This window comes from Chaetura pelagica, unplaced genomic scaffold, assembly GCF_000747805.2.
Source record: "Chaetura pelagica isolate M959 unplaced genomic scaffold, ChaPel_1.0 scaffold74, whole genome shotgun sequence".
Classification (NCBI taxonomy): domain Eukaryota; kingdom Metazoa; phylum Chordata; class Aves; order Apodiformes; family Apodidae; genus Chaetura; species Chaetura pelagica.
In genome coordinates this window covers 1,924,260-1,948,730 of record NW_009952982.1, presented here as the reverse complement: position 1 = coordinate 1,948,730, position 24,471 = coordinate 1,924,260, and the positions used below count along the sequence as shown (strand labels likewise).

At 40.4% G+C, this 24,471-nt stretch overlaps 1 protein-coding gene across 2 annotated transcripts in view; it reads right to left on the bottom strand.

Annotated features, from left to right (window-relative positions):
- The window catches only part of LRP5 (low density lipoprotein receptor-related protein 5), a 126,885-nt gene that overhangs the window by 16,743 nt on the left and 85,671 nt on the right, over positions 1–24,471 (bottom strand). For both annotated transcript variants that reach the window (XM_009996428.1, XM_009996429.1), the window contains exons 9-16: positions 23,568–23,794; positions 23,143–23,327; positions 18,703–19,026; positions 14,343–14,545; positions 12,342–12,553; positions 10,202–10,392; positions 3,981–4,190; positions 2,516–2,641 (exon numbers count right to left, since the gene is read on the bottom strand). In XM_009996428.1, coding sequence (XP_009994730.1) covers positions 2,516–2,641; positions 3,981–4,190; positions 10,202–10,392; positions 12,342–12,553; positions 14,343–14,545; positions 18,703–19,026; positions 23,143–23,327; positions 23,568–23,794 — 1,678 coding nt within the window. The remainder of the gene's footprint in view (positions 1–2,515; positions 2,642–3,980; positions 4,191–10,201; positions 10,393–12,341; positions 12,554–14,342; positions 14,546–18,702; positions 19,027–23,142; positions 23,328–23,567; positions 23,795–24,471) is intronic.

The window sequence follows — 24,471 nt, the reverse complement described above, 5'->3', positions numbered from 1 at the left end:
GTATATAATTGTATATATTTTCTTGTATGATTCATTAGTGTTTTAATTAAAGCTGTGTAGTTTAGTTTTCAATCCGGCCAAGTCTCTCTCTTTTTCTCTCTCTCCTTCCCTACCTGGGTTGGGGGGAGGGGGGATCGAGAGCGTTGTTGTCGGACCTGAGTCAAACTGTGACAGGAAGGGACCTCGAAAGATCATCTAGTCCAACTCCCCTGCCAGAGCAGGGTCACTCAGAGTACATCTGTGCTGGTTTGGTGTTTTTTTTGGTAGTAGGGGAAAGGCCCCAGGGGTGGCTCTGGTAAGAAGCTGAGAAGATCCCCCTGCTCCAAAACCAGCCAAGAAGCCATTAGAGGGACAACAGATGTGCCTCAGCAAACATGTGAAACATGCAAACATGCAAAAGAACTGAGATAAGAGCTGAGCAGAGTGGGCACTTAAGGAAAAAGGAGTACCTGTTTTAGGGAGGCAGAGCCCTGCTGGTGGTTACTGAGAAAGAAAGGGAAGGTGGTGCCCAAGCAGAAATTTCCCTGCAACCTATGCTGAGATGGCAGGCTGTCCCCCTGCACTCATGGACGAAGGTGGTGGAATATTCTCTGAAGGCGGCAGGAGGGGTGAACTTGGACAGACTTGGATTTTGTGGCCAGTGGACTCCAATTTGCTGCCAGTGGACTTGGATTATGCAGCTTTGGAAGACTCCAGTGCCAGGGGAGATGACTGTTCCCAAAGCAGCCCATGACTCTGTGGGAAGACCACACTGGAGCAGCTCCAGACCTTGTGGGAAAGGACTCACGGAGGAGAGGTTCGTGGAGGACTCTCTCCCATGGGAGGGACCTCATGGGGAAGCAGGGGTGAAAGGAGGAAGAAGCAAGAAGGGCCCCATCTCCTGGTTTTAATAGATTGTGACAAGAAGTGGGTGGGAATACTGACCCCTTCCGGTCTTTCAGGGTCCTAAAGACCCTCTCTACAGGTGTCCAATACCGTGCCAGGGTCTTCCAAATCATAACATCACACAGGAACGTGTCCAGGCAGGTTTTGAATGTCTTCAGTGAAGGAAACTCCATAACCTCTCTGGGCAATCTGTTCCACTGTTCTTTCACTCTCAAAGAAGTTTTTCCTCATGTTTATGTGGAACCTTCTATGTTCCAGTTTGCACCCATTGCCCTAGTCCTATCACTGGACATCACGGAGAAGAGCCTGGCTCTGTCCTACTGACACTTGCCCAGTACCGACCTTCAACTAGATCCTGTCCCATGAATATTTTGTGTAGCAATATGAGAATTACAAATGTAGCCCAGTGACCTGACAGCTGTAGGTATGATAATGACAGATACACATATTGTGTGACTTAATTTTTCATATTCTGTTTTGATATTCTGTTCAGATAATCCAACAGACAGATTACTACTTCTGCATTTAGAGCCACATTTAATATTGCACTTGGCAGGCACAAGCTTGCATTTAAAAACTTGTCAAGAGCATTCATAAGAGTACATGGGTATCTCCAGTCAAAATAGCTATTAATCTATTTTGAAATACTGGCTACTTGCTGCTACGACAGCAGAAAAGACAGGTTAAAAACTTGTTGCAGACTTAGTGAAGGATTAGAATAATTAAAAAAAACACACTGAAATGGTGACACCTTAGATTTATAGCTGAAGACAACAAAGGAATGGGACAAAAGACTATCTCATTGTGCAACAGCAATAAAGCAATAAATATAAATAGATTCATTTTTTTGCTCACTGGACCACTGCTCTAAAACCACACAGTGTGTTGTGGTCATGGGAAAGAAAACTATTTATAATGGCAGTGACAGTCCCATCATTCAGAATTCAGCCAGAAAATGAAATCAGCAGCATAATAAAAGCATAAAAAGAAGTCAAGAGGACCAACAGAGCAAAACTATTTAAGATAGATGCCTCACAAAAAGAAACCACCTTTGTTTTGGTTTGGTTTTAATCCCCTCTGCAAGTGTAATGTAACAATTTTCAAAAGTCCTGGGACTGTGAAAACGAAGTCTAAAGGAAAAGTCTACTACATCAAAAGAGAGTCACCTTAATTAAAAAGCACTGCAATGGAGTTTTTGCCTACATTTCATAACTAGATAGTATTGTGTTTCATGTTATGACGCCAAATTAATTTGAAGTACTGGAGTATCACTCTGTGGAAATCACATGCACAATTTCTACTGCTAGGTCATAATGGGTTGATGCAATATAATTTTATAAGCATTTGTTTAAAGCACGAACCAGTCACAACATACAATTATAAAAATCTCAGTAGAAGATGCAAATATTTTAAGGTAAAATAAAATTATGCTGCTTACAATGAAAAGTCACATATGTCCAAAAACTGAAGCAGAAAAAAGCTGGCAAAATAATCAAAGGTCAATTTAACACATAATACAATACACCATGTGCAGGCAATCACTATGTGTAAATCCACATTTTGGACTGGAATGCAACTCCCATTTTTTTTTAATGTAAACTGCTTAGCAGTGCTGTTAAACATAGCTCACCTCCACATGTTAAGAGATTCTGTAGAAGCACAAGGTGCTCTGGGCATGAACATCTTGGAGTCCCATCCCCCTTAGCAATACAGATGTGCGAACACCCACCATTATCATGGGAGCATGGATGCCCAGCTGAAGAAACATACAGAAAAGACTATTAGACAGCATAAAAGAAATCATAACTGCTCCTAGCTAGGGCAAACTCAGAAAAAACACTCATAAACCATTTCTGTTTGAGTAACCACAATTTCACTACAAATTAATAGAAAGATAAATTGAGAGATTTTTCAGTTCAGTGTTCAAAAGCTGATTTATTCCTTCAAGAGGGCTACATTTCTCCCAGTCACAGTGATATGGACACTTTTAAGGGACTTCTAAAAAATTTGGGAGCTCAGGTGAAGAGGAATAAGGCAGATTTGGGAGGGTCATCCCACCTGCACTTCTAGGATAGCCAGGCATCAAGAATTCACATAAGTCAGAATGTAACTGCACAAAACCTCAGAATTCTCCTTTAATATTAAAGAGTGCTCAATACCTAGCCCCTCCACTTCCCAATTACTCTCAAGACTGCAATATAAGCACACACAATACATTTTTTTTTAAAGATAGGAAGCTATGTGGTTGTGTTCCCTAATCAGTTACCCAAAGCATTGAATATCCAAGTGCTCCTAATGGAATCACTGTAAATGAACACTAGGTGGATAAGAAACAGGCACAGATAAGTGACATCACTGAGGACCCCAGCCCAACAGAGTCAGAAGAGACCTAGTCTCCTGCCTGCTTATTCAAGCTGACATAGAATTTACACATAGAATCTATTACATTTTAAATATTTATAGTACCTTATTTGTAACCGCTTACCCACAAAGGCAAGTTTGGAAACACTTTCAGCTATCACAGAAACTAGTGTACGTGGCACAGAAAGTTGCAAAGTGAAATAATTTCTTCTTAAAATTAGAGCATTATACACAAATATACATTCCCTATACAAGGCAACTAATCACAGGCAACAAAGTTTAAAGATTCCTCTCTTTCTCACATCTTGTTTGTGCATTTATATTATCTTTTATATTCTTGTTAAGCAGGAGAGGCTGTAGGTTGTAACTTTCAGGACTTTTAAGAGGTTTCTGCATTCTCCCTCAGACCACTGAAACTTGCACCACCAGTCCAGAAAATGAAGGTCCGGCATGCATGACCCTTTTCAGAAGGAAGCGTCTCAAATGCCTTCAACTCATGTGAGTTTGTACAAACAAGCTAACAAAGAGCCATGAAATCACATATTTTAGCTGGGAGAAATATTCCTCTGGACCAAGATGAGGAACTTGTTTCTCCTTCTCTTCTAGGATCACCTGGCCAAGTTGAAAGCACTCGTGGCTTACTTGAGGCCCACTGGGTAACGTTATTACAATATTCAGCTGGATAAGGACTTTGAGAGACAGTGGGCAAGAGGGAGATATTGAAATAAACTCACAGAATTCCTCCACATCAAGCTCTTCCACAGCATGAATGCCTGTTAGGTGAGCAATCCGGCCTTGAACTCTAGTTCTTTTGTACCCATTCGTTTTCTCCACTCTCTCAATCATCTGCTGCTGACGATCAATCCAATACAAGTGATTCCCCAGCACAGTGAGTCCCATTGGCTGAAGGATGTTGGAGTCCTCCAGGGTCACACGATTAGCACCTGAACAGGAACATGATCAAATACTCAGTTTCTTTGCTCTGCATAAATGTGTAAAAATCTGCTCTCAGCCAATGTCTAAACATTAGTTAAATAAAAATGCATTTATGAAGGCTTTTAAGTTTAATTGCTTGCAGTCTTCTACTGTGTGCTGCCTACACTTAACTGCATTTAACTGTTGCTTTTGTTATGCTTGTCTAGGGTGAACAAGAGATCCCAAATTATTCTGTTAATTCACAGAAACCATATTGAGGCTGTATAATGCCTATGTATACTGGATATATTTAATTGTAAAAATGAGGAATCAAAACAAAATCACAACTTGGTGTTTCTTTTGCTTTCATATTTTATTTTGGAATAATGAGCTTATGCCTGTTTGCATTTAAAAAATAAAAGTTTTAATACCTATGAAAAATCAGATTATAAAATCTGGATACATAACAAAAATGCTATGAGCACTGGATTAAACTAATATGCTGCATAAATTATGTAGAGCTCAGCTAAACATAAGAATGTAACGTTTATTTCAATTAAAGATTCCATTAGTTTTGCACATAAAATGACCACCTCTAGTGACTCTTGCTTGACTGTCATGACAGACAGTGTGCACTCAAATCAAATTTAGTTGTGCAGAGCTCAGAAATTCTTGGACTTGCAATTGGGGTTATACTTACTCATATTCAGCTGGCTATCCATCAACACCCATCCTTCTCCACTGGGCAGCTCTCCAGCCACTCTTCCCCAAGTCTGTAGTGTTGCATGGGGTTGTTGTGACCCAAGTACGGGACCCAACACTTGGCCTTGTTGAACCTCATACAACTGGTCTTGGCCCATTGATCCAGCCTGTCCAGGTCCCTCTGCAGAGCCTTCCTACCCTCAGGAAGATCAACACCCCCCTCAACTTAGTGTCATCTGCAAACTTACTGAGGGTGCACTCAATTCCCCTGTCCAGATCATTGATAAAGATACTAAAGAGCACTGGCCCCAACACTGAGCCCACTTGTGACTGGCCACCAACCGGATTTAACACCATTCACTACAACTCTTGGGGTCTGGCCATCCAGACAGTTTTTTACCCAGCAAAGAGTAAAAAGGAGTCCAAGCAAGGAGCAGACAGTTTCTCCTGAAGAATGCTGTGAGAAACTGTGTCAAAGGCTTTACTAAGTCCAGGTAAACAACATCAACAACATGAGCCTTTCCCTCATCCACTAAGTAGAGTTCACCCTGTCATAGAAGGAGATCAGGTTTGTCAAGCAGGACCTGCCTTTCATGAACCCATGTTGAGTGGGCCAGATCACCTGCTTGTCCTGCATGTGCCCCTGCTCTATAACCTTCCTTTGCACCAAGGTCAGATTGATAGGTTTACAACTCCTCAGATCTTCCTTCTGGCGCTTCTTGTATACAGGAGTCACATTTGCTAACCTCCATTCCACTGGGACCTCCCTGTTTAGCCAGGACTGCAGGTAAATGATGGAAAGTGGCTTGGTGAGCATTTCTGCCCTTGGGTACACATTCTGTATGTCTAAGTGGTGCATCAGGTCACTAATAATTTCTTCATCGATTACAGTGGCTCCGTTCTGCTCCCTGGCCCTGTCTACCAGCTCAGGAGACTAGGTACCCTGAAAACAACTGGTACTACTACTACTTACTACAGAGGCAAAAAGGGCATAAAGTACCTTAGCCTTCTCCACATCCCTTGTCACTATGTTTCCCTCTGCATTCAATATATTATGGACATTCTCCTCAGCCCTCCCTTTGTTGCTAATGTATTTATAGAAACATTTTTATTGTCTTTTACAGCAGTAGCCAGATTAAATTCTGGTTGGGCTTTGGCCTTTTTAATTTTCTCCATGCATAGCCTAATGCCATCTTTGTAGTCCTCTGAACTGCCTGCCCTTTCTTCCAAAGGTCATAAACTCTGTTTTTTAACTGAGTTCCAACCAAAGCTCCCTGCTCAGTCAAAACAGTTTTCTTCCCCACCAGCTCATCTTTTGGAACACAGGGACAACCTGCTCCTGTGCCTTTAGGATTTCTTACTTAACGAGTGTCTAGCCTTCTGGGACTCTTTTGCCCTTCTGGACTTCCTCCCAAGGGACTTTCTCAACCAGTCTTCTAAATAGCTAAACTCTGACTGCCAGAAGTCCAAGGTAGTGGTTTTGCTGAGTTTCTTCCTCACTTCTTCAAGAACTGAAAACTCTATCAATTCATGATACCAGGGTAGAAAGCTTTAACTCAGGCCCCAGGGAGACAGTAGCCTTCCCTAAGAAGAGAGCCCAGTCTGCATATCCGGCCTTTTATTCCCTTCAGAAGGGAGTCTCCTATGACAATGACCTGATCTGTTGGTTTTGCTTGTTTGGTTTTTTTAATGGAGGCAGTTGCGATGCAGGATATAGCCTGATTTTATCTCAGCAACACCTCCAGGCATGTTTTCACCACAGCAATTTTATAGTTTTTCCAGTAACTCCAACAATAATACAAACCACTACTTTTTTTGACTGGTGTGGCAGATGAGTTATTTGCAAATGATTTGTGAATCTCTAAAAACAATCATCAACTCCAACTGAAAAATTCAAGAACCTCATAAAGAAAACTGTTACACAGGTTTATAGGTCTTTCACCCATCTCTGAAAGTTAAGAATGGAAATCTGAAATTTTTATATGATTTATCAGGATGCTGTTTATCAGGATAATCCCATCTGCTCCCCAAGCCTACGATGGAAAAAGGCTGTCTAGAAGAGTCTAACTAGCATGAACAATGCTGTACGCAACTTTGGTCCAATTTTTACAGCAGCCTCATTTTACACTACAATCTTTTTGCTAATAGATGCCCATTTTAAAGTCTTTCCTCTGAAAATACTCTTTAAACGGACCAAGTCAAGCCAATGTAACTTTGGTTAACAAATTTCTGTTGAAGTTGCAATGCAAGACTGCAAAATATGTTAAAATGAATATATGCTGTTAATTTATTTTAAAAAATCTATAGCTCAATGAATAAAATTACAGTGAGATCAGATGGATCAAATACAACCATAGTTTTATGGCTCTGTGATAGCCTCTAGTATTCTTTTAATCCTGTAGTTTTACCCTGCTTTTATCTTATCTATAAGGTTTGATTCTTTAACTGTGTCCCCATCAAACACATGTGCACTAAAAACTTTGGTTCAATATTAAACAAAAAAAGTTTAATTTTCCCTGAAAAAAGATCCAAAGAATGGTATTAAATATATATATCCAGTATGCAAACATATGTTTACATTGAGTTTTAATGTCATGAGAAGGAAGAATGCATACCAAGGAAGCTGCATTCACAGGATACAATTACCTGCATATGATGATCTAGCTGCTGATTTATTCATATATCACTTTACCTAAGTTCTACTGTCAGGTCTTCTCATTCAAGACTTGGATCTTAGCTAAAATTAAACAGACTCCTCTGCATTTTATGCTGTACTATACAAGGACACTCCATCTTCCAACCTGTAACATGACAAGCAAGAAGCACCTGCCCTCTGCCCACCCCCACCTGCCAGCTCTGAATCAACCTTGAATGCGTGCTAAATCAAAGGGGAAAAAAGGATGCTTATGTACATACAAGTAGAACACCTAGGCACAGCTAGGTCCACAGTAAGCTACAGCTACAGTAAGTAATAAGTAATCCCTCAGGGGTCCATACTGGGACCAGTGGTGTTTAATATCTACATCAACAATACAGACAGTGGGTTTGAGGGCACCCTCAGCAAGTTTGCAGATGACACCAAGCTAACTGGTGCAGTTGACAAACCAGAGGAATGGGCTGTTATCCAGAGGGACCCGGACAAGCTAGAGAAGTGGGCTCATGTGGAAGTCATGAGGTTCAAAAAGGACAAGCGCAAGTTCCTGCACCTGGGTAGGGGCAATCCTCATTATCAATACAGGCTGGGGTATGATGTGATAGAGAGCAACCCTGCAAAAAGAGACCTGGGGATACTGGTGGATGAAGAGTTGTACATGAGCAAACAATGGGCACTCTCAGCCGCCTAGAGGGCCAACTGCATCCTAGGCTGCATCAAAAGAAGTGTGGTCAGCAGGTCGAGGGATGTGATTCTCCCCCTCTACTCTGCTCTAGCGAGATCCCACCTGGAATACTGTGTCTGGTTCTGGAGCCCTCAACAAAAGAGAGACATGGACCTGTTGGAACGAGTCCAGAGAAGGGCCACAAAAATGATCAGAGGGCTGAAGCACCTCTCCTACAAAGACAGGCTGAGAGACTTGGGATTTTCAGCCTGGAGAGGAGAAGGCTCTGGGGGGACCTTACAGCAGCCTTCCAGAACCTGAAGAAGACCCACAGGAAAGCTAGGGAGGGACTTTTACAAGGGCATGTAATGAGAGGACATATTTAGGCTAGACATTAGGAAGAAACTCTTTACTATGAGGGTGGTGAAGCACAGGGACAGATTATCCAAATAGGTGGTGGAGACCCCATCCCTGGTAAGGCTTCACAAATGTCTGAGCAACCTGATCTAGTAAAAAAGGTCTCTGTGCATGAGGAGCTTAACTAGACAATGTTTAAAGGTCCCTTCCAAACCCACACATTCTCTGATTCTGTGATTTTAATATGGCTTCCTGTTACATGGGGGCCACCTTATCAGGAGCAGCACTACTTATTGATGAGTCCTCCCTTCTCAATTAATTTATCTTTTTGCTACATTCCTTGTCTCCCAATACCTGCATAATGCTGCTTTTCTGCCTTGTCCTTTTACTTTTGGATTTCCTCCTACAGCACTTTTTGTTCATCACTAGGCAAAACCTTCTCTGATGCATTCTGTGTTATGTGTTCCACTGTCAACCTTTTTTTCTCAAAAATTTTTTTTTTCATAGGTCAAGTCTTGTCTCCCTCCTATCTACTTTGCTCCTACAAATTTCTGTACGTTCTCTGACACCTATCCTGGATTGGATATTTTGTTGCTACACAGACAGTTTGACAATACTCCCCTCTCCAGTTTGATAACTGATGAAAGACGGGGGCTGCTTCACCTTCCCAGCTCCAGCTTCCTCTTTTTATCCTCTCTCTGGCAGAACAGACCTGAGTCTGATCATGAGTCAGTTTTAGGTGCTTAAAAGTGAACTGCCTTGGTAAAAAAGTGAACAATTTTATCCCATTCTTGTTCATTGCCTCACTGCAACACAAGGGAATGATGTGACCACATGGCATGAAGAGAAGAGCTAATGAAAATTGAAGAATCAGCTTTTTAGGGCAGATGCCAAACACTAGAACCATCTCAGGTTCTACTCCCTCACAGTTGTTCCCTTCCTTCTGTACTGTCTTTAGGATTTTCATTTCTGGATACACAGATGATGATGAAAGAATCATGAGTGAGAAAGCGAGGACATGGGATCCCCTGTGCTATACTGCTTATCAGATGAGTGAGCCCATTTCTCCACTACTTCAGCACTACCAAGTGCTTTTAAAAGTTAATTATTAACAGCACCCTCTAAGATCCATGTGGTGATACTGCTATGTATGTGGAGTAATGCTTGATCTTACTAGCATGGGAGAACTAGAGTGACCTGACATCTCTCCATTATTTTGCAATACTGGTATTCCACATGAGCTGCCTTATAATCCATCTTAGAAGAAAGCTACTCCCTTTCCATTTGTTTTCCAAGCTACCTTGATTTACTAAGCTGTAAACTACAGACAAAGAAAAATTGAAGAGTTAAGCAAACTTTTCAAACCACACAGAAAAAAGAAGGGTAGGTGATTTAGGGGCTACAAGACTTGCAACACCTATTCAAATCTGATCTTGCAAGAGCTGCTTTCAGAATGTATCAACAGTAGGAGAGTGGTGATCGTTACAGATGTGTTTCTTTCAATTGCACCAAAGATGGCAGCCCAACAGCAACTGTCATCTGTGACTGCCTACACAGAACTGACAACAGTGGAGATAGAAGTTACTGGGGTCAGCATCAAAGAGGGAATGACATCCTATACATACACACAGCCCACTCCATATGTTTAACTGGATACTACATACCTGACAAATCACAGCTTTCAATGCGTTTCAGATCTGCATCCACCCAGAAAAGCTTTCCAAGTTCATTGTCGATCACCAGTGCTACTGGTCGAATCAACCCAGTTGTAAAAAGCACTTCTCTCTCTGTGCCATCAAGGGCTGCACGCTCAATTTTGGGAGCTCGCTCTTGCATATTGGTGAAGTACATGTATCTGGGGACAAAGACACCAGCTGCTTAACTGAGAGCTTCAGAAAGTAGGAAACTCACCTTTGCACACAGATTCTACATTGTAAGTGGGAATGGTTTACATGCAGATGACTTCAGTGGCTGTTGGTCCCAGCTGCAAAGACCCAGATCTATCAACTGTAGAACCTCAAACACTTCCTAACTGGCATATTGAGACAGCTTGAAATTAACAGCATTTGTCCCTAATACATAAAATATGTATTAGGCCATAAAATGCCTGGCCATAAAATGCTTCAGCACTCAACACCACTGCTCTGGCAGCACTGTTCCTGCAGTGGAGGTCAGGGCTGTAAGAGATTAGCACAGACTTTCTGCAGCTCTTCTTGGGTAAAGTTGTCCCTATCTATGAATTGAAGCCCAGCAGCTCTTTCTGACAAAAAACCCCTTAACTGTCACGTCCTCTCCTGGGTTGCCTTCCTTCTCAGCAAGTAAAAGTTCCTACCAACTTTGAAAGCAGCAAAGAACAGAGAAGGAAGAACAACTGAGGATGGCATATTCCTCATGTCTTAGTTATACAAACTCTATCTTCCTAAGCCAGTTCAGCTGCAAACAGAACTAGTTTCTGCCCTCCCCTCGCATGGGGAAAAAAGGGCTTGTGCACTCACATGATGAACTGAGAACTCCCTCAGGGAAAAGTTCATTGTTTTTTCAGTGGTGGATAACATGGGCAAACTCCCTACTATAGTGGGCTACATTGCTGCATAGCCTTTTGTGATGGCACAATGAGGAGAGGAAGAAGTCACCAAGTGCAGTCAAGGGAGAGGTGGAGGGAAGGATTTCTGGAACTAAGGCAAAAGTTCAATACACAGATCACTCACTAAGCTCTCCCAGGTAGTCACAGTTTTCAGCCCAGTCCCTCCCCCATATTTTCCTCCTCTATTTTAAAAGCAGATTTATCTCTGTATCATTTGAAAACCTCACCAGAAAAGTTGAAAGTTTTGGAGATCAATAAACCCAACTCCCATTTTAATGGAGAAAGCAGATAAGCTTTTATAAATGCAAACTATGTCCAAGTGACTTAGTCCCAATAAAGATTAGAGACCTTCCTCCAATCCCCTCACTCTCCACATCAGCTTTTGAACTGTGCAGAGTACACTGAGTATTGTATAAAACACCAACTCTACAAATGCTCCAGGTGAGTGCCTGGTTACTACTGTATCCATGCAGTTATAAAATACTGTCAATATCTGTCAAGCACATGGTAAGCCATTTAGAAGTAAATGGGGATTTAAGTATGGAATTAATAAAGAACAGAAAAGGACCATCTCTGACCTCCAAGAATGAAGCCACTAACCACCTGAAGTGGAGATGAGATCTGCTGAATGTAACCAAAATTGCTTTGCAGCAAAACAAAATATTTTCTTCCTGTGGGAAATCACTCTAGTGCACACACCAAGGCAGAACTAACCTAAACATTTATAGAACATAAGGGGTTTGTTTGTTTGTTTATACAGTTACATGAGTGGGAATATTTGAACTATATGACAGTTCCCTTTTTTTTTCCCTGGTAACTTTTGTTTTATGATGACTGAACATTTATTAGTCAGACCCCCCAGCTGTAAACACAGTGTAAACACACTATTTTTCCTATTAGGTGGTGGGGCTGGTACACTTATGCAGTGACCAGGATAAAGTGATTTTGCTTTGCTTTTCCTACCTGGGTTAGTTTGTCGCTATAACCAACCACATGGCTGGGTGAACGTCTAAGTCAGCACAGCAAGAGGAGGCAGCAAAGAAGGCAACATAAAAAGAAAGCTAGATGTCCAGAATCAGACAAGCAGTCACCTACATCCTAAACAACTACATGTGCAAAAGTTCAGCTTTTTAAAATATACATATGCAACATAGGATCCACACACACAGTTCACATACATCCCAAAAGTGCTTTGTATAAGGTACAAAAATGAACCTTACCCTCGCTCTGCATTCACCACAATGGCTCTGGGCCTGTCATGATCTCCTCGCAGCACCATCCCAATTGATTCGCCATTCAGCCTGTGGACATTGACTGAATTTGTGGTCTCACAGGTCCAGTATAGGGTATGGCTATATATATCAATGCTGAGGTCATGTGGCTGCTTCTCTGGGTTCTGGCTTTGGTTTGGAGTACTCACAACAGTGAAAGGCTGCAAGACAATATATAGGGAAAAATTTCCAGTAGTTATTCTGGCTACTGATTGAAGAATACTGATTGCACAGAAAGCAGATCTGTCAGATTACACAAAAATCCCCAGAAAGCAGTTATGGAGCCTTCTATAAGTAGAATTAATTAGCAGGAGATGGAAGAAAGCAATAGCGCATGTTTGTGCATGGAACAATCTTGAATGCAGCAGTGCAAGAAACAAGGCCAGACCTGCACTGTTATACAGTCAGGTGAACAAATCTCTGTCTCTTACCAAAGTCTCATTATTTGTAGCGTGGTAGATTTCAAGTCCTAGCTTCTTTTAAAAACTAAAATATTTTAATGACACTTGGTTCTGTTTGCTTACATGTCAGATGGTTACAGTTCTGCCTCACACCCAACATTACCTTGTTTTCACCCTCATGGCTTTATGATGGACCTTACAAAACTTGACATTATTGCCAAGTTCCTTAACTTCCTTAAGTGTCCTAGTGTGGTGCTCCCAATCCAAACACAAAAATAGTACCAGAAGTAGTTCATATGGGTCAAGAAAGCTGAAGACACCATTCTGTATTCAGCTTAAGTCAAATGAACCACCCAACAGAGCATTACTTACTGAGTTTGTATTTCCACAATTTGGTTTTAAGCCTCCAAATTCTGCATAGTGATATACAGCCTTTTTTTTTTTTCTTTTTATATAAAACTTTATCCCTATTTTGTCTTGCCAGTGTGCCTAGAAATAAAATAATTTTCCTGAAATCAAAGGTAGCATTACCTAGGTATGGAATTCATATACATCATCTGCGAACAGCATGATTTAGCAAAATTAAGTAAATATAGCTAGTGAAAACTGGAAATTCAAAAGTTGCAGGGGATCTGCATCTTCAAAGCTGAGTGACCAAGGCAGAGGAAAACACAGAGCAAATAAAACTCCATTGCAATTTGCACCTAGCAAGTACCAAAGAGAAGCAAAAATTAGCAACTAGCATAATCCCAAAAAGCAAGAGCAAAACTTCTTCAAAATTAATCCACAAAACATCTGTTCACATGTTGTTCATCCCAACTTACCCTCTCCCAACTCCAAAAAATAAAATTGTCGTCTCTTCCTTTAAAGTGAATCATAAAAACTCTGAGGCTCTAGATGCATGAAGAGACTAGTCCATTTCCATGGAAACATGTCATATTGTTTAGATATGACTGCCCAAGAACTAGAAAAATATAACTTATACACTGTCCATTTAATTTTATATTTTTATTCAAACAACTGGTTTTAAAGAATGTGTTAACTTGACCTGGAATATAAGCTATGTTAACATGTAACACTACCTGGAAGAATAGTACACTTCTTGCACTGTTACGTGAATAACTAGCGCAAAAGAATAATGTTCTCAAATCAGTAACAAAATGTTGAGAGTTTTACAATTATGACAACATAATCACACAATTGGCATGATGTCTCTTGCCAATATTGATTTTAGAATACAATTTGTCTGTCCCATGAAGTATACCTTACTTCAGTGCACATCCTTAACTAAAGATTGCAAGTCAAGGTTTATAGTTTCAGATACATTTGGTGTACTATATTCTATAACACTTCTTTGTGTATTAATTAAAATTATGATCCTAAAAGACTTCAATGATTTTCACATATAAACAGAATACACATGAATAAGTGCTGGCAAAAGTTTAAATAGGTGATTCCTTGGTGCACGGGATGAAAGTGGAAAGACAAGCATAAAGTACACAAATCACAAAAGGACTGAAACAAAACTATATATATCATGTACACTTGCCTGGGTGCCATCATCTTTGGCCCGTTTTATAATATTCTGACGTCCATCCACCCAATAGATCAATTTATCTAAGGGATCATAATCAATAGCTTTGACATTCCTCAGACCATGCATAGGCAGGATGATATCTGGACTTTGCTGATCATCTGGTATCATCCGGCTGATTGCAGATTTCTGGCTAAACAATAGGAAGCTGGCAGGGGCTGAAACAAGGCAACACAGAATGCATAAGAAAACATAACTCACATGGTCAAAAATACACCCACACAGAAGACAAGGAATAATCAGAACAAAATCCCAGAGTGACAATGAAAACTGACATAAATGATAACTGGAGATTTTTGCTAATAAGTTGAAAATGTTCATGTACTTCTGGAGGGTAAATGTGCACATCCTCACGCAGAAAGTATTTCCTTTTCATTATTTAAAATTACTATGTTTCCCATGAGGAATTTAAGTAACATCAGTGACAATGGCAATACATAGTCACAGGCTTTCCTGTATTATCACAGAATCACTTAAGTTGGAAAAGACCTTTAAAATCATCAAGTCCAACTGTTAACATAGCACACTGCCAAGTCCACAACTAAACCATGTCCCTAAATATCATACTACATGTCTTTTAAATACCTCCTGGGGTGGTGAAGAAAGCAAAACCAACTTGGATACAATGTCTGTTCACACACTGTAGAGCAATAAGGCCTGCCCTCAGCCTTGCCTTCTCCAGGTTAAAAAAAACCCCAGTTCCCTCAGCTGCTCTTCGTAAGACTTGTTTAAATCCTTACCCAGCTTTGTTGCTCTCCTTGACACGCTCCAGAACCTCAATATCTTTCTTGTAGTTGAGGGGCCAAAAACTGAATACAGTATTCAAAGTGCAGCCTCAACAGTGCCAAGTACAGGGTGACAATCACATCTCTAGTCCTGCTGGCCATACTATTTTTGATACAAGATGCCATTAGCCTTCTTGGCCACCTGGACACACTGCTGGCTCATATTCAGCTAGCTGTCCATCAACACCCCCACATCCTTCTCCACTGGGCAGCTCTCCAGCCACTCTTCCCTAAGTCTGTAGTGTTGCATGGGGTTGTTGTGACCCAAGTACGGGACCCAACACTTGGCCTTGTTGAACCTCATAAACTGGTCTTTGGCCCATTGATCCAACCTGTCCAGGTCCCTCTGCAGAGCCTTCCTACCCTCAGGAAGATCAACACCCCCCTCAACTTAGTGTCATCTGCAAACTTACTGAAGGTGCACTCAATTCCCCTGTCCAGATCATTGATAAAGATACTAAAGAGCATTGGCCCCAACACTGAGCCCACTTGTGACTGGCCACCAACCGGATTTAACACCATTCACTACAACTCTTGGGGTCTGGCCATCCAGACAGTTTTTTACCCAGCAAAGAGTAAAAAGGAGTCCAAGCAAGGAGCAGACAGTTTCTCCTGAAGAATGCTGTGAGAAACTGTGTCAAAGGCTTTACTAAGTCCAGGTAAACAACATCAACAACATGAGCCTTTCCCTCATCCACTAAGTAGAGTTCACCCTGTCATAGAAGGAGATCAGGTTTGTCAAGAAGGACCTGCCTTTCATGAGCTCATCCTTTCATCCATTAAAAATTTCTTTATACGCTACTGTGCCAGGATGCCTGAAGCTTTGCTGGTTTCTTTTTTTAAAGTCAACATTTCTATTTTCCATTTTCTACTAATTTGCAATTTTTACTAGAAACTTAAATTCTCATTGGACAAGCAGTGAACTGGCAGGCTCATAATATCACATTGTGAGAAAACAAACATGCATTTCAAGTGCATGTTCACTTCACAAAGACTACTTAGGAGGCTCTTTTATTGGATGTTATTATTGCTGACTTTATTAAACACTTCATATTTTTGTTTAGAATTCCTATTCTACCCACCTAAACACTTAGGTCAGGACTGGGAAAGCTTCAGTCACACAGGTGAATCACTTCTAGTAAAACCAGAAAGACAAGACTGGACAATGCTGTTATTTCTAAGAATTGAAAGTCAAATCTTCAAGCCTAATTCAGGTCACAAAAATGGATACAAAACTCCATACTCTATTCTCATTTTTAAATATCACCTTTAATGCCAAAACCTTTGAAATAGATACTGAAAGGGATCACGAGCACCTGGGAACCAGAATCACTGAAGAATATAGTAACAAACAAAAAGGCTTACAGCTACAGTTTCTGTTGTTGGGATCCAAGGTATAATGAGCAGCACAGCTACATCTGTATCCATTTGGTATGGCAAGGCACAAATGACCACAATAGCCATTATTTTGCATACAATCATTCAAGCCATCCTGACGTGAAGAATGGAAAACCAATATATCCATCACGAAATCCAGGTGGCCCTGAATAAGTGTCCTGTTCTTCCCACTGGTCTTGTCTGCTCTTTCTATGCTGTGAAGATTCCAGTCTGTCCAGTAGATGTAGTCACTATATTGGGTTAATCCGAATGGATGAGGTAGATCATCTGCTATGATTTCTCGTTCTTGTCCTGCAAAAATAAGGATAATCAACTAAAGGACAATTCCTAAGTCATGAAACGAAGAGTGTCATGGCCATCGAGAAAACGTTTTTCCTTCCTTTTTTAAAATCACACCTAATTTCCCAGGTCACTATCATGGGACTCATTATTAAGCACTATCTGTTCAACACACAACCTAAAACACCTGCATTCAAAAACCTTACCCTGATACCCTCTTGCCTGAAGAGCAATTTGAAACAGTGCCAGTGTTTGTAACTTAAATAAATACTACTCTGTATGCTCTACTACTACTCTCATGCTTATAAACCCAAACAGATATTGGAAAACGTATTCAAGAATGCTATCAGCTCCGTTAATCACTTAGGTCAATAAACCCCCCCAATTAATATGCATGAAAAGAAAAATAAAATTGAGATTCACAGAGAAAGGAGCTATGAGAAATTATGGTGTTTCACTCAAGAAACACAATTCTTTTGAAGTGCAATTTAACATACAGATATTCCAAGAGTTTAGGAAACCATTTGTTTAGCATAAATCCCAATTCTCCCATACTCACTGGCTCTGTCAGAAACACTGGCAACAGGTTTAACAGCTTCTAGAGCATTAGATAGCCTCTGAAGAGATGCATTACTAAAGTAGATGAAGTCTTAATTTAAATCACCTTCCTAAACATTTTCAAGCATAAAACTCTATGAACCTCTGCCACTTTATATCAAATGAAGAAGTAGCCTTCATCAGCATAGTCTCTTGCCTCAAAAATCCAATGGTAGATTCTACAGAACACCTCATCTTTCTTCCCCTAGCCTACTTTCCGTCCCTGTCCAGGTCCCTCTGCAGAGCCTTCCTACCCTCAGGAAGATCAACACCCCCCTCAACTTAGTGTCATCTGCAAACTTACTGAAGGTGCACTCAATTCCCCTGTCCAGATCATTGATAAAGATACTAAAGAGCATTGGCCCCAACACTGAGCCCACTTGTGACTGGCCACCAACCGGATTTAACACCATTCACTACAACTCTTGGGGTCTGGCCATCCAGACAGTTTTTTACCCAGCAAAGAGTAAAAAGGAGTCCAAGCAAGGAGCAGACAGTTTCTCCTGAAGAATGCTGTGAGAAACTGTGTCAAAGGCTTTACTAAGTCCAGGTAAACAACATCAACAACATGAGCCTTTCCCTCATCCACTAAGTAGAGTTCACCCTGTCATAGAAGGAGATCAGGTTTGTCAAGCAGGACCTGCCTTTCATGAGCTCATCCTTTCATCCATTAAAAATTTCTTTATACGCTACTGTGCCAGGATGCCTGAAGCTTTGCTGGTTTCTTTTTTTAAAGTCAACATTTCTATTTTCCATTTTCTACTAATTTGCAATTTTTACTAGAAACTTAAATTCTCATTGGACAAGCAGTGAACTGGCAGGCTCATAATATCACATTGTGAGAAAACAAACATGCATTTCAAGTGCATGTTCACTTCACAAAGACTACTTAGGAGGCTCTTTTATTGGATGTTATTATTGCTGACTTTATTAAACACTTCATATTTTTGTTTAGAATTCCTATTCTACCCACCTAAACACTTAGGTCAGGACTGGGAAAGCTTCAGTCACACAGGTGAATCACTTCTAGTAAAACCAGAAAGACAAGACTGGACAATGCTGTTATTTCTAAGAATTGAAAGTCAAATCTTCAAGCCTAATTCAGGTCACAAAAATGGATACAAAACTCCATACTCTATTCTCATTTTTAAATATCACCTTTAATGCCAAAACCTTTGAAATAGATACTGAAAGGGATCACGAGCACCTGGGAACCAGAATCACTGAAGAATATAGTAACAAACAAAAAGGCTTACAGCTACAGTTTCTGTTGTTGGGATCCAAGGTATAATGAGCAGCACAGCTACATCTGTATCCATTTGGTATGGCAAGGCACAAATGACCACAATAGCCATTATTTTGCATACAATCATTCAAGCCATCCTGACGTGAAGAATGGAAAACCAATATATCCATCACGAAATCCAGGTGGCCCTGAATAAGTGTCCTGTTCTTCCCACTGGTCTTGTCTGCTCTTTCTATGCTGTGAAGATTCCAGTCTGTCCAGTAGATGTAGTCACTATATTGGGTTAATCCGAATGGATGAGGTAGATCATCTGCTATGATTTCTCGTTCTTGTCCTGCAAAAATAAGGATAATCAACTAAAGGACAATTCCTAAGTCATGAAACGAAGAGTGTCATGGCCATCGAGAAAACGTTTTTCCTTCCTTTTTTAAAATCACACCTAATTTCCCAGGTCACTATCATGGGACTCATTATTAAGCACTATCTGTTCAACACACAACCTAAAACACCTGCATTCAAAAACCTTACCCTGATACCCTCTTGCCTGAAGAGCAATTTGAAACAGTGCCAGTGTTTGTAACTTAAATAAATACTACTCTGTATGCTCTACTACTACTCTCATGCTTATAAACCCAAACAGATATTGGAAAACGTATTCAAGAATGCTATCAGCTCCGTTAATCACTTAGGTCAATAAACCCCCCCAATTAATATGCATGAAAAGAAAAATAAAATTGAGATTCACAGAGAAAGGAGCTATGAGAAATTATGGTGTTTCACTCAAGAAACACAATTCTTTTGAAGTGCAATTTAACATACAGATATTCCAAGAGTTTAGGAAACCATTTGTTTAGCATAAATCCCAATTCTCCCATACTCACTGGCTCTGTCAGAAACACTGGCAACAGGTTTAACAGCTTCTAGAGCATTAGATAGCCTCTGAAGAGATGCATTACTAAAGTAGATGAAGTCTTAATTTAAATCACCTTCCTAAACATTTTCAAGCATAAAACTCTATGAACCTCTGCCACTTTATATCAAATGAAGAAGTAGCCTTCATCAGCATAGTCTCTTGCCTCAAAAATCCAATGGTAGATTCTACAGAACACCTCATCTTTCTTCCCCTAGCCTACTTTCCGTCACACCTTCTCACACTTGGTCAAGACAGGAAAGAATGCAAAACCTAAAGACTAGAACATGAAGCCACTTCCCTATAAACAACCAGAACTAAATAAAGAGACAACTTTCCAACTACTTTTAGGCACTTAAAGTGTTCAAACTAGGGGCACTGTCATACACTCTCAGGTACTTCTTAGAGCAATTCTGTTTCACAGTAATGAATTAAGGGGATAGGCTCTTTTGAAGGGAACAGATAAGCTAATTGAATTTTGATAGTCAGTAGATGGAGAAAAATCTCCCCAACGTGTGATTTTCTCCTAATGGGTAATGTGATGCCCAAGATGAAGCTAGGACAGCATTCATTCATCCTCTTAAAAGTGGGTGAGGTAGACATTTCTATTGGCAACATTAATTGAGATCTCTCCTGGCAAGAAGACCGGCACTGAATAACGTAGGCCAAATCTAAAAATATTTCCCTAACCAATGAGCCCACTTGCTAGAAGTCTATCAGAGTCTGCTAACTAAAAAGACATAGCTTCAGCACTCATCCTTCTACTTTCTCACCATAATACATGTTAACAGTAGGTTCAGCTTTAGCATCAGTTTCATTTAGCACAGATGATTTCAATACTGTGTTTCTTTTCAATGCTGCAATCACTTTCTAGTTCAAGCTTGCTTCTGGATATTTTGTTTCTCTAGGTATAATGCAGAAACTTGGTGAGAGCTTTGTTAGATCATGCACTCTGCATGGAAAAATGCAATTCCAGATAAAGAAATAATCTTACTGGAATTTCTGAACAGTAACATCCATTCCCAAGGCAACAAATACAAGGAATACATAATAATTGACAGCCCTGGAATCCAAAACTGCATTTCTCTGTTTTACCAAACCTAGTAGATTCTTCACACTCTGAAAACATGCACACACAATAATACATTAAAAATAAATAAATAAACGAATAAACTTGAATGATAGCTTTACAAACAAACAAACAAACAACTATGGAAATCGTATATGTTATCAGTCAGAGCACTGATGTAACAATCCTGTATGAATTTGCCTAAATACTGTGTTCCACTACATAAAGTATAAATGCCCATCTCATAAACACCTCTCCTTGGAAATGAAACAGGGACAGACTGTTTCAGTCAGGAACTTCTGGAGTCCATTTCTGATTCTATCCCTGATTTCACTGTTTGGCATTTGGAAACTTCTGCAGAGACTATTTTCTCAAAAAGAAAGCATTATCTGCGTCAGCTAGAACCCTGAAGACCATTCAATATTTACAAAATGTCTGGAATATTAAAAAGCTCTGTGTCAGCTGCAGAAAACAAAGCTCCTTCCATTTAGTTATCATGTCAATATCAATGTGAAAGTTCAGTAAATCTGAGCACACCCCTTTTATGTGTAAGTGAAATTCCAATAGAGGATACGAAAATGTGTAAAGTTGTATACAAGACATGTTATAACAGTAGCTGCACAGCCTTTCAGGCTTGAGGAAATGGAAGAAGTATTCTGGTTTTGAACAAATACAAGTAATCTGAAGCTGGAAACAGAGATAGTATCTCAACAGAAAATTAGTATTCAGACTGAGAAACCCAGAGGTCGTTTCTGCTTTGATAAAACACAGGCAGTTTCATATCAATGCAGAGAAAATATATCATATGTCACAATCATTACAAAACACAGAATCATAAGAAGGGTTTTGTTTGGAAGGGACCTCAAAGATCACCTAGTTCCAACCCCCCTGCATAGGCTGGGACACCTTCCAGTAGAACAGGTTTCTCACAGTCCCATCCAGCCTGCCCTTGAACACTTCCAGGAAGGGGAGATGCACAACTTCCCTGGGCAACCTGCGCCAGTGTCTCACCATCCTCACCATAAAGAGTTTCTTCCTAACAGCTAATCTAAATCTACACTTTTTCATCTTAAAACAGTTATTCTTCATCTGATTACTACATGCTTTTGGAAAAACTCTGTCCCCAGCTCGCCTGTAGGCTCCCTTCAGATACTGGAAGGCTGTTACAAAGTCTCCCTGAAGCCTTTTCTTCTCCAGGCTGAGCAACCTCAACTCTTTCAGCCTGTCTTTATAGGACAGATACTCCAGCCCTCTGATCATCTCCTTGGTCTCCTCTGGGCTTGATCCAACAGCTCTGTATCATTCTTGTGATGGGGACCCAAGTACTCCAGGTGGGGTATCACAACAGCTGACTAGAAGGGGAGAATCATCTCCCTTCTGTAGTTCTCCAGGTCTTCCTTTTTAAAAATGGGGGCTATGTTTCCCCTTTTCCACTCAGTGGGAACTTCACCAACTCGCCACGATTTCTAAAACATGAGGGGTAGTGGCTTACCAACTTCATTCACCAGTTCCCTTAGGACCCACAGATGTATCTCATTAGGTCCCATGAACTTGTGCACCTTCAGGATCTTTAGATGGTCTCAAATCTGATCCACCCTTACCATGAGTGGTTCTTATTTCTCCCAGTCCCTTCTTTTGCCTTCTGTGACTTGGGCAGTGTGGTTTGAGCACTTGCTGGTGAAGACTGAGGCAAAAAAGTCATTGAGTCCCTCAGCATTCTCCACATCCTGTGTGACCAGGTCTCCTGTGTCCTTTTGGGGAGAGTCCACGTTTTCCCTAGTCCTCCTTCTATCACCAACATACCTACAGAAGCTTTTCTTGTTGCCTTTGATGTCCCTGGCCAGATTCAATTCTACCAGGGCTTTAGCTTTCCTAACCTTATCCCTGGCAGCTTGAACAATTTATTTGCATTCCTCACAGGCTACCTGTTCTTGCTTCCACCTGCTGAATGTCTCCTCTTTGTGTGTGAGTTTGTCCAGGAGCTCCTTGTTCCTCCAAGCAGGCCTCCTGGCATTTTTGCCTGACTTCCACTTTGTTGGGATGCATTGCTCCTGAGCTTGGAGGAGGTTATCCTTGCTTATTAACCAGCTTTCTCGGGCTCCTTTTCCCTGCACGGCTTTATTCCATGGTTCTCTACCAAGTAGGTCACTGAAGAGGCCAGTGTCTGCTTTCCTTAAGTCCAGGGTAGTGTGCTTGCTGTGCACCCTCTTTGCTGCCTTAAGGATTTTGAATTCCACCATTTCATGGTCATTGCAGCCAAAGCCGCCCTTGAACTTCACATCATCATATAGTTACTAATTTAGGAAGCTTTTTTTATCTCTGTAAACATTTATGTTTCCATTTCCTCTCATAAGGAAAACATATACACAGATTTAGTATCAATTATATTATTCCAATTCCATATTCTCAATTGCTTTACTATGGTCAATGCGTATTTCTGTACTGGCTGGTGCAATGTAACACTAAATTACCTAGCATATTTGATGACTCAATCATGCTTGTGTCTAAGTCAGTCCAGTATAGCCTTTGGTCCTCGTAATCAATAGTGAGGTCATTGGCACGACCCACTTTATCCACCAAAGTGATGCTGTTTGTTCCATCCATATATGCTTGAACTATTCTAGGTTTACCTCCCCATTCAGTCCAGTACATATATCTGCAATGACAAGTGGAACAAAAAGAGTGTATCAAGTTAGGTAAGGTTGTGTTTACCTGCATGGTTTGATTTTTCTAAATTTATTTTTATTTCCATTAAGTTGACAATTCTTAATTTTTCATTGTAATCCATACGTTTGTGGAGCATTTGTTGTTTTTTCAAACACTGCAGACATGGCAAGTAACTTGTCATGTACAAGAATATACGCACAAAGCTTTGAAAAACAACACCATCCCTTACCCTTTGGTAGGATCAAGAGCCAGAGACCTTGGATTGTCCAAGTCCTTCCACAAAAGGACCTGCCGATACTGTCCATCAAGGCGGGCTACTTCAATGCGATTGGTGCCAGTATCTGCCCAGTAGAGGTTCTTTCCCATCCAGTCAACAGCCATTCCCTCAGGATAATCTAGCCCAAACTCAATCACATGTTCAACAGAACTCCCATTCATGAAAGCTCGGCTTATGGTCTGGAAAACAATTGTATAAAAATATGACAGTGTTTATGGATATCCAACTGAAATAAAAAGGAATAATTATTACGAAGTTTAGTGTACAAAGAAACATTGGTTAAAAAAAATCAATGTTACATTAAAAAAAAAAAAAAAGTTGTCAAAAAAGATATAGCACTTCACAGGATAAAAATACTTGAATTTTCAGAAAGCTAGTGATTTCTGATGACCAGTTCAAGACATCTTAAACTAATATGATCTTCAGAAAGTGCTATGTATCTGCAGATTCCTCCTTGCCCCTTCCCTTTCTCTTCTATTTGCACATAAAAAGTTGGGGTTTTTTGCTGAAATGTTTTAAGTCTCAGAAACACATGTCAATTCAGAGAAATCACCTAGGGCAAGTTTGCTGATCCCATCTACATTTTAGTTATGTACACTCAGCAAAACAAGACATAACGCAAGGACTGTGAAAATATGAATAAGGGGGTCCTAAAAATGCACACTGAAACCTGCCCAAAGTAGATAATTGGTAGCTTCAGATGTAGGACCAATGTACAATAACCAACCCTTGTTATCAATGTTAAGTAATCATTCTACATGACTCCTAGTATTTCAGTTATTAATTTCTCAATAACTTGATAAATGTATCAGGGTAAGAGACATTTTATATTTTTAAAAGGAAATGTCAAAACCAG